Genomic DNA, 10,981 nt, shown 5'->3' with positions numbered 1-10,981 from the left:
AATACCCTCCGAGGCCCTCCATGACCCCCCTCACCTCAACCCTGTTACCATTCTCATCCTGTTTTCCACCACACTCTGCCCTCCTCCCTCCTCACTCCGTTCCTGCCACACAGGTTCTCTGCTGCTCCTGGAAAGGCTCAGCACATGCTCTCTATGGGATCTTTGCCTTTGCTAGCCCCTGACCCAATGCTCGCCCCCACATTGCTGCCTGGCCCCTCCTTCCGCGGAAGCGAACTCCTCTGTGAAATCTTCTCTCACCGCTCAGTGTCTGTTGTCAACCCCCAGTGCATGCTCCCCAGCCCCTTGCCCTGTTTTTTCTCCTGAGCCCTTACCAGCACCTGGCCCACTGCATTTTTCAATTAATTATCTGTCTGTCCTGCTAGAATGTAAACTCCAGTCCGAAAGACCAATTTTGGTGTTTTATTCACTGCTGCACTCCCAGTCCCAGAATAGTTTTGGCACATAGTAGGTGCTCATTAAAATCGGTTGGTTGGATGAAGGTTTTATAACTGAAGAATACACCACTCCTTCCCTGATTTCCCCCCTTAGTGACTGTGTATAAGAGGCCTTCGGATGCTCTTGTGGGCAGGAGGGGCTTAAGTGTAAGAGCATCTCCCCCCAGCTTCCCTCATTCTCAGAAGGAGGGAGAGTCCAGCCTAACTTCCCAGACCACTTGTGGGAGGCTGAGGGTGCAAACAGACAGCTAGCCGTTTGCATTTATGCCCCAGGTTACAGCCTTCCTGAAATCAGGAGGGAACTCTCTTGACTGCCCTTGTGGGTGGGGAAAGAAGTTTTCCTATCTGCGAGATTCAAATTGCAACTCCTGGCACATTCCTGTTTGGGTTTGGTCCTGGCGGTGACAGTGTTTATTTTGCCCCAGAGTTGTGTTCTGTGGGATTGTGCAAAGTCTGGGAACAGTGAGGGCATTAGGACCAGGAGCGAGGCGCACGCTTGGCTCCCGATGTGTCTGGCAGAGGGCTCTCAGCTGAGCTCCGAGCTATGTGTGAAAGGAAATCAGGCGCTGCCTGCGGCTTCACATCTGTTGATCTGACCTGACTTGAAGTGTCCAAAGGAGGACGACTGTCAGCTCTGCTGGACTGAGGACTCACCAGCTCCCCTCAAGACATCGCATAGCAACCTGACCATTCATGCGAGCGCAGGGGGTGGGGGCGGGGGGGGGGTGGGGAAGAAACACGTGAGACCAAACACCTGAGCAGAATGGAATAATTTTTTTCCCCCAAGGAGATAAAGAGGGTAAAGGGGGCAAAACTATTCCATTTGAAGACCCCGTGAATGGGCTTTCAGAAGGCAATTTCAGAACTCCACTCAGAGAGGAAGGAACCAGCGTGGGACCTGGGTCCCGTGGCCTCCTGGTTGTGAGTACAAGTCAGTCCTGCACGTGCTGTTGGCAAATGCCAGATGGAAAAAAAGGAGCAGGTTAAGTGACCAACAAGAAACTTCCAGGTGGAACTAGGAGGCCAGGTTCTCCTGCAAGCCTGAAGGAACCTGGAGCTGGAGGAGGATGCGAACTTGAATATGACCTGTTGCACTTGGCAAGTTCCAGCAACATGCTCCTAAGGAAGCGATGCCGGCATGGACCGTGCAGACTGCCATTCCTGCTGCTCTTGCTGATGCTGGGGTGCGTGCTGCTGATGGTGGCCATGCTGCTCCCTCCCCCACATGCCCCACACCCTGCCATCACAGCCCAGGCCACCCAGCGCAGCCCAGATGCTGGGTATCGCCTGGACTTCGGGGAATCCCAGGAATGGGTGCTGGAGGCCGAAGATGAGGGCCAAGAGTACAGCCCCCTGGAGGGCGTGCCCCCCTTTATCTCTCTGCGAGAGGATCAGCTCCTGGTGGCCGTGGCCTCACCCAGGGCCAGAAGGAACAAGACCCAGAGCAGGAGAGGTGGCAGCTACCGGCTCATCAAACAGCCAAGCAGAAGGCAGGATGAAGAGGCTCCAGAGAGGGACTGGGCCGCAGAGGAGGAAGATGGGGCAGCATCTGAAGATGAGCTGACCCCACGCAGCCTGGAGGAAGCGTTCAGTGCCCGCATCCCCCTGCAGAGGGCACTGCCTGAGGTACGGCATCCACTGTAAGTAAGGCCCTGGCTTTCCCTTCCCCAAGCTCCCGAGGCCTTATCTGCAGACTCAGAGACACCAATGTTCTCCATTCTGCCTCCACTGTCCTTAGGGCAGTAATTCCCAAGATGTGGTCCCTGGACTGGGTGGCAGAAGCATCACCTGGGGACTTGTTAGTAATGGGTGGTCTCAGACCACATCCCAGATGCAGGGAGTGAGAAACTCTGGATAGGTCCGGTGATTTAACCAGCCCTCCAGGTGTGAAAAGGAGGAGCTCTTACTGCTCTTCCCCACTCCAGTGCTAGTCCTTCTGTCTCGGGATGATCAGGTCAAACAGCTTTATCCATTCAACACAGAGTGAGCGTGGGGCATATGTTCTCCAGCCCACTTTCCACCTCTAACACTCTGCCTCTACGCATTTAGATATTATGGTTGTTGCTATTGTTTGCTTTCCTTTTGGGTCAAAATAACAATTGAAACTAACATTTCTGTGACTCCTGCCAGGTGCCTGATTTTAATCTAAGAGCTGTTCATATATTAGTCCTTACAACTCTGTCAGATGTGTGAGAGGATTACCTTCAGGCTGATTTTATAGATATGAAAACAAGCCACAGAGAAGTCAAATAACTCGCCCACAGTCACACAGCCAGCAGTTACCAAAGCAGAGACTGGAATCCAAGAAGCTCCAGTCTCCCTGGACTGCCACCTCATGCGACCCTCCTTTGTTTACTAGACTCGGGTCACGGTCCCAGTCCTCAGGGGCTAGAATGCTGTGCTGCGGCAGCAGAGCCTGGCTGCACCCTTGGAGGCAAGCTGGGAAGTGTGACAACATGCAGGCTGGACCCAGGGAGATGCTGAGCTTGCCTTGTGCATCCCCTGTCCTCCCCCACCATCACCATGGCAGGTTGCAGGGGAGGGCTCTGGTCCAGCAGCCAGGGACAAGGTGGCTGGTTAGCTCTGGGAAGTTCCTTGCCTAGAAGCCACTGCACTTCTAGAGCCCAGCGAGTTTCCCACCAAGCAAATACAAGTTCTGACCCTCGCTGGGTGGGCAGGTCCACGTAGAGTTGCAGTCAAGAGCGAGGCGATGTGCTCCTCTGAGCCCAGGGGTGGGCGGCGGCAGGGGGGCGGTGACTTCCTGGTAGCCTGACTGGCCAGCATCACCCTCGAGGCATGCAAATACAGGTCCACGCATGAGACAGTGGCTCCTTACTTTGCGCGTGTACCTGCCTCACTCATTTTACCCGTCCCAACCCTGCTGTTCCAGCTTCAGGTCTTCACTTAAAAAGCTCTTTTCAGGAAACTTCCAGACCCAGCCAGGCCCACCCCGGTGCGATTTTGTGCTCTCAGAAGTTTGAATTCATCACACTCACTACAACCAAAGCTAAGTGGTCCCTGACGTTTGCTCAATGCTCGGGTCCCTGCCTTGTGGACAGAAAGAAATGAGGGCTGAATGAATGAATATATAGTTTTCAAATTCTTGGCATACGTTTTTGCTTTGGCGTAATGCAAGGAGTGTCTTCATCTTGCCAATAAGAAACATTGCCTAAAACAAGAGGGTCGCTGGCTACCCACAGGTGTGTGTGTGTGTGTGTGTGGACTTTATGGAAATGCGCTGTGCATATGCATAGCTGTAGGTGCCTTGTATATGTGTGTTTGTGCATATGTGTGTTTTGTGTAGTAAGTACATTGCATGTCTGTTGTGTTGGACATACATACATATCCTGCATGTGTTGTGTTGTGCTGTGCACAGGTGTGAGTTGTGCAGTGTGGAGTCACACATGCACGTGTCCGTGTTCTTATGTGTGTGCATGTTGATATATGAGGGGGTATATATGGTACATTTGTGATTATGTGTGTTTTGCACATAGTGTGACATGCATTATGCAGGTATGTGTTGTGATTGGGGTTTTGTTTTGTGTGTGTGTTTGTAGCACACGCGTGAATAGACACTGTGTGGTGACTGCGTTACGTGTGCAGATGTGCTTATGTGGGTTGCATGTGTTGCACACGTGTGGGATCAACCTGTACATGTGTATGTGCGTTATGTATTAGTCATGTGGTGTGAAGTGCATGAGTATTGAGTGTGTGTGTGTGTGTGTGTGTGTGATGCAAGTCTGGGTGAATTTTGCAGAGTGTGTGTTGTGCACCTGTAGGTGGCGTGTATGTGGGTGTGGGGTGTACACGTGTCTGTTATGAGGTACTGCTTATTTTGCAAGTTTGCAGGTACACATGTGCACTGAATGTGTTGCATACATGTTGTAAGTGTGACAGGCGAGGTATACATGTGTGTGCAAGTGTGTTGCGTGTGCTATGCTTGGGATGTGAAGAGCATGTGCGTGTTGTTTGCGTGTGTGGTATGAGTGCGGGTACGGTTTGTGTCACGTGTGCAATGTTCACTGACGCGTGTGTGTGGGAGCCTCTTCAGCGGGCGCCTCTTCAAGCCAGCGTAACCCACTGGTCTCAGTTTGTCTGGGACTTTCCAGACTGAAAAACCCCGCAGTCCAAGGCAAACCCCCTCGCCCAGCTTGCCTTGGTTCTCCCAGGCCCGCCATCAGCTCCGTGTGGAGGTATGTGGCGCCCTCTACTGGCTCAGCTTCCCCATGCAGCCTGTGTGGCCAGGGCCTTGGCCCCCAGCCTCTCTCTCCTCTCCCCTCTGCCCCTCAGGTGCTGCTGTCTCCCCCTCCTGCCTCTCTCAGGACCCACAAGGGATTCTCTGCAAAGTGAGGCAACCAGGGGGACGGGACCCTCCGCCTCTCCCCACTACAAAACCAGGCCCAAATCCAGCTCATAAAAAAACAGCCGTGGATGAAGGTCCTACCCCGTGTGAGTCCTACACTGCTTTTCCACCAAGGAGAACTCTGGAGATCCCGTGCCTCTACCTTCGGCTGTAGTGTACCAAGCACCACCCGTCCCAGGGCTTCCTGCAAGCCTGTCCTGCTGGCCTCCATTCATGCACCAAAATCTCGAAACCAGTCCTGGCCTTTGCTCATTCCCCCTCAAAGCCACAGGCTTTATCTGAGGACCTCTAGGGTCACTGCTGAAGCTCACTTTGAAAAGCAGTATGCAAGGAAGTCAATAATAACACAAGAACAAAACAGGGGGGAAAAGTCAGTATAAAAGGTCAAAAGGCAGGCTCTGGAAAGAAAGGCCAAATTACAGTGAACATTTATCTGTGAACACACTTCCTATTGCTGGGCGTGCTGCTAAGTGGTTTTCATTCATTTAATCTTCATAAAGAACCTAAGCTAGATACTTTATCATTTCCATTTTAAGGATATGAAAACTGAGGCACAGAAAACGAAGGGACTGAGGCCAGGTTATCTGAGCTGGTGTGTCTGGCACCGAAGCTATGTTCTTAACCACCACGTTGTACCCTCTGAGCAAGTCACTTGGGCTGGAAGCATTTCCAGTTTCTCCACCTGTGAATGAGGGAGAACTCACACGGGTCCACAGGGCGGCAGGAAGGGGGGTGTCTGTCACAGCGTCGTTGGTGGCATTGAGGACTGGGAAGCCACTTGAGCACATGATCAGAGGGTGCTGGGGGAGCTGGGTGCATCCCAGAGGCACTCCGGGGGAGAGAGAAGGCAGAGACTCGGTGCACAATACTGATGGGGGAGCGCTTCAAACATCACGCGGAACGAAGCAAATGAGACGCAGAAAAGAGATCCGTAGCGTGACATCACTGAGGGAATGTGAGCTCTGGGCACACTGACCAGTGTGTTCTTTATAAGAACAGATGAAGCTCCAGGGACTGGCCGTGCTCTGGGGAGGGCAGGGGTTTGGGGGCAGTGGGGGGACTAGAAGTGAATGAATACATGGATGAAGTGAAGAGGCCCAGACCGAAGACCAGAGCAGACTCAGTCCTTCAAAGCTGCTATCAAAGAGGGGGTTGGAAGAGGTCTTGCCCATTCAGTCTGTGTGGCAGGACAGCTCTCAAGGCTCCGCCAGGCCCAGCTCTCCTTTGATCATCCTGGCATCTGGTGTAGGGCAACTGATGGCCAGGATCAAAGAGGCTCCCGACTGAGAACGTGCTTTGGGATCTCCTGACCGAGGCAGTGGCCCTCAAAGCTGAGTCACTTGGGATCACCTGGAGGTCTTGCTGAAGTGCAGATTCCTGGCCCCCACTCCTGCAGCGCCCGACTCAGTAGGTCAAGGGTGGGGCCCAAGCATTTGGTTTCTACACGTTTCCTGCGTGATGCTCAAGCTGCTGATCTGCGGACACTCTATACCCAACAGGTTAGACAGAGCCGCGCTTCTCAAACTTTAAAGTGTATGTAACCTCACCCCCCAGGACTCTGGTTAAAATGCACAGTCTAGCATAGTAGGCCAGGGGCTCGGCCCCAGATGCGACACTTCCATCAAGCTCCTAGCTGGGATTGGGGCTGCTGGTCCACAGACCACATGTTTGAGCAGCAAGAGGCTGTTGGGTCACCAAAGTATGTACTTATCAGATTCCCCATATGGCTTGTTAAAAATGTAGACCCCTTGCTGGAGACTCTCCACAGTTCTGAGTTGGAGTGCAGTGATCTGAATTTTTAAAAGCTGATGTTCGTTCAGGGAACCACTGATTTGGACAGTGAATGGAGAGGGAGTAGAGTTCTGGAAGCTTCCATGGAGGAGGTGGTACTGGGATTGGAAAATAGAAAGGAGAGGCAGAGAACATAGTCCCTTTCATGACCCAGAGTTCTATACTTAAATATAAATATCAGCTCAGCCCTACCTTGCTGTACGCTAACTACTTGCATAAATTTGGAACTTGCATTCCTATTTTGGCCCATGTCTCCCTGGTTTTTATCCCCACAACAGTGACTAACACATATGCCCAAAGAACAGCAGACCTGGGGCTGAATTCCGGCGCCAGCTCTTCCTGTGGGACCTGTGTGGTCACCCAACTTCTCCTTGCCGCAGTTTCCTCTAAAATGGAGCTAAAATAACACCGTCCTGTGGGCTATGGGTTAAATGAGATAAAATGTGTGTTGATTCCCCCCTTGGTATTCAAGTCCAAACAAAAGGTGTCCTTATCATATATTTTTTTAAAGATTTTATTTATTTATTTGACAGAGAGAGAGACAGCGAGAGAGGGAACACAAGCAGGGGGAGTGGGAGAGGGAGAAGCAGGCTCCCCACTGAACAGGGAGCCCCATACGGGCCTCAATTCCAGGACCCTGAGATAACGACCTGAGGCAAAGGCAGACGCCCAACAACTGAGCCACCCAGGCGCCCTCCTTATCCTATTGTTGAGTGTGGGGCCTGGGAATGAATTGAGAGATGGAGAAGACTAAGAGCAGGCAGCTGTGGACAGCATGTCACTGTCCTAGCTCTGACCAAAGAGTTATTTTCTACCCCATGGGCTACTAATTCTTCACCGACGTGGTGGCATAGTGGAATTACCTGGTAAGTGTTAAAAACTACTCATCCTGGGTCCTGCTCTCAGGAATTCTGAATTAGTTGGTCTGGAGAGAGGCCTGGTCCTTCCCAGGTGACTCTGATGCACAACCAGGGCCGAGGCCCCAGGTCCACAGCCAGTGGGGAGATCCTGGCAGGGGTATCCTGTCCTTTGTTCCTTCCCTCCTGCCCAGAGGCTGCTTTGGCAGCAGCTTTGTTGTCGAGAAGAAGGTAGTGTTGCAGTCTACCTTCCTGTCAACCATTCCTGGCAGGCAGGGAGAGCCACCTCAGGATCTTGGCTCTGATGCCCAGATGGCCGAAGAGAGAGAAGACAGTTGGCAGGCATCAGTACGTCTGAGTGAGTGGGGTGGGCACGACCCCAGGGTGGGGGCTGCGAGGCGAGAGCAGAAGGAGCAGGCTGGGGCAGTCACCTTGGGCTGGAGCTCAGCTTACCTGCCACCCCAACCTGGAAGGGAGGGAAGACAACCCAGTGTGGACAGTAGGAATGCTGGTTCTGGGCCCTGGCCAGTGGAGTCCAGAGGGCATACACATGTACCAAGCTTTCTGCCCTCAAGCCCAGGGCAGCCACGGTTAGGAGCAGTGCCTCCCCACTCTGCCCCTCAACTTCCATTCTGGATCTGTCACCCTTTAGTGGGCTTATCCTATAGACAGGCTGAAGATAACTTTCTGAGATCAAATGTGTTCACGGGAGTCCATGCAGCCAAGTCTAGCTTTGTGCTTTGGGTTAGGCTGGGGGATTAGATCAGAGGTAGTTAACTCCTCTCTTGCCTTTTTTAATGCTTAGAAAAACTGCTATTTCCCCAGCAAGTGTGGTCCTCAGGCCTGCAGCATTGAAAATGCAGAATTTCAGGCCCCACTCCTACCAGATGAAAATCTCTATTGTTAACGAGATCCCTAAGCGGATGATATTCATGTCAGAATTTCAGAAACTCTGATGAGGCCAGTGGTTCACAGCCTTGCCGGTGCATTAGAATCAACAGGAGAGTTTCACAGCTCATCGCGCCCAGGCCCCACCCCAGACCAGCCAGTGAAATACCACTTGCTGGGACTCTCCTAACTGATACTAGTGTGCAACTGCCCTTTGGGGTGCGCGGGAGCAGAGACCCTGGTGTTGGTGCTGGTGGTGGGCTCACAGCAGTCTGCACAGGGCGTGAGGAGCTGGGACTGCCCAGGGAGGAGGGCCGGGTGTGCAGGAGGAGGACAGGCAAGAGGCTCACAAGCCAGAGCCCCTCCGGAGCTGGGCCTTCCTGATGTCCTCCAGCAGCTGGTGTCCCCAGAGTGTGCTGGTTGTCTTCCTGGCTACTCGCCTTCTAATGTCTCACTGCTAACAACCACTGTCCTGTGCTCAGGCTCCGGTCCAGAGGCCAGCAACATCAGAACCACCTGAAGGGCAGACTTGGGGAATCCAAATCTGCATTTAGGGATGAAGATGGGGACAGGGAAGGGGACAACAGGGGGCGTTGACATCTGAGAGGCTCTGAGCAACCTCTCGGCTTCTGCTGCCTGTCTTTGGCTTACTGCCTGTTCTATGGCCTGCTACCAACTGCTGACCCTCTTTGTATGTCTGGATATCAAACTCCTTGAGATAGAGGGCCTGGAAAGTTCTCTTGGCCATGACTTGGGGAAGGCTATGCCTATTAGGGGGGACAATTGCTCCAGGATGCCTTATGGGCCCTGGTCAGTGTCAGTGCCCATCTTTAGTCCAGGTTTAGGGAGCAGAATCAGAGTAGTGTCAAGGATGCCTGGAGCCCCTCAGGAGGAGGCTGTGAGGCTTCTGCGGGCCGCATGAAGAGAAGGGAACTATGTGCTTCTTGTGTGACTTCTCTCCAACTCTGGGTAATGATGGGTATGCGGCCTCAGGCTCAGCTCTAGGGTCCAGTCTGTCCCATATACCTCTCTCATTTGTAGGAAATCATCCATCCCTCAAAGGATCACTTCCAGGCTGTGTCCCAGCCCTTCTGTCTCCAGGCCTGGCCTGGAAATTGGTATTCCCAAGATAAACCTCCCCAATTACAGACAAAACGGACTGAGCACTGGGATTTTCGCAGAACGTGGGACACTGACTCAGTGGCCTTACCCGCCTGTTTCTATAGATCACCAGTCTACATACTCCTTGCAAGCAAGAGCAGTGCCCACACCTTCATTTGCTGAGCAAATATTTATTCAGCGACTATGAAAGGTGAGAAGGTGAGCAAGAGCCAGCCTTAAACCCAAGGGGCGTGGGGAGCCCTGAGGAATGCAGATAAGGCCCCAGATTGTTGCATCGGTGGGCTCCAGGCAGTGAGATGGAAACTCATCTGAGTGGGGGACCTCTGCCGATTTGGTGGAAGCTGGAGGTCAGTAACCCCCAAACAAAAAACCCAGCAGAATCCTTTCTACGCTGGCCAGGCACATTAAGGGTGGGGGTGGTGTTGGTGGCCTAGCCAGGCCATCTGGCGCAAAGCTGTGACTCATCCTTCTCAGAATCATCGTCCAAATGCATTTTCTGAGGTCACAGGGGATCCTGGAGCTGCACGCGGCGAGGGCGTGCATCTGTGTGTAAACACAGACCTTGGGCTCCTCTGATCTCAGAGAGTGAAGATATGAAGTTAACATTTATTTAGCAACCCTCTTGGGCCTGGAGGAGTCCTCTGATCCCAGCCGCACCCTTGGGCTATAGGAACGCTTCAGCCTCCCTCTGTTGGCTAATTAGGGGATGTAAATAGAGCCAGGAGTCAAAGCCAAGTTGATCTGATGCCGAAGCCCTGGGTCTTTCCTTCCCCGCTGCTGCCGCTCAGAAAGATGGACAAACGAGAGCAGGGTGAGGCTGTGGACGTGTACTCACTGAGAGAGCAAAATATCCACCAGCTCTGTGGTTGAAGGACAAGGAAAGTAACTGCATTAGGAAAGAAGGAGAACAAGCATTTCTTCAGGGACCCTCTTCGCAGCCACCTGTCCCATTTGGGGACCACTTTGCAATGCTCAAAACCAGTTTCCAGACACCACCTCACCGATCCCCCAACCCCACGAAGCCATGGCAGGGGTACAGCAGGAAGAACGTGCACCCCCATTTGACAGAAAAAATCAGAAACATGCAGAGGGGGAGTGACTTGCCTGGGGCCCTTTTGCTTACTTGTTTTCTTACCTACCTACTTTATTCCCTCAGACAATTTAAAAATACATCATAAAATAGAAAGTTGCTATTAATATAATGTTAATCAAGATAAGGGGAAATCAATTTGGAATACCTCCCCTTCAGCTCTTGGTATGCCCAAGCTCCTTTTCACCCGCAGGCCTTAGGAGAGGGTGTGACATCTGCCAGGAACCCTGTTCCCTACCCAGACCCCTTCCTTCAATGGTATCCTGGCCACCATTCTGGTCCTGGCTTCCATACCACTGCCCAGCTTGCTGGCTCCCTGAGGGTCTCCTTGGAGGACTTGGTGTGGCTGTTAAGTAATTATTTGGTTATCAGCTTCACAGGATATAAACTCCATGACCTCAGAGACTGTCTTAGT

The 10,981-nt window shown here is 52.5% G+C and overlaps 1 protein-coding gene across 2 annotated transcripts in view; it reads left to right on the top strand.

Annotated features, from left to right (window-relative positions):
* The first annotated feature begins 887 nt into the window (after positions 1–887).
* Positions 888–10,981, top strand: part of GALNT15 (polypeptide N-acetylgalactosaminyltransferase 15) — a 46,136-nt gene continuing 36,042 nt past the window's right edge. The window contains exon 1 of one of the 2 annotated variants that reach the window (XM_059162550.1): positions 888–2,095. In XM_059162550.1, the coding sequence (XP_059018533.1) occupies positions 1,569–2,095 (527 nt within the window). In that variant the 5' untranslated portion in view covers positions 888–1,568. The remainder of the gene's footprint in view (positions 2,096–10,981) is intronic. The other variant, XM_059162548.1, reaches the window with a different exon arrangement.

Source organism: Mustela lutreola, chromosome 2 (genome assembly GCF_030435805.1).
Source record: "Mustela lutreola isolate mMusLut2 chromosome 2, mMusLut2.pri, whole genome shotgun sequence".
In the NCBI taxonomy this organism is placed as follows: Eukaryota; Metazoa; Chordata; class Mammalia; order Carnivora; family Mustelidae; genus Mustela; species Mustela lutreola.
This window is presented reverse-complemented; position numbering and strand designations above follow the sequence as displayed.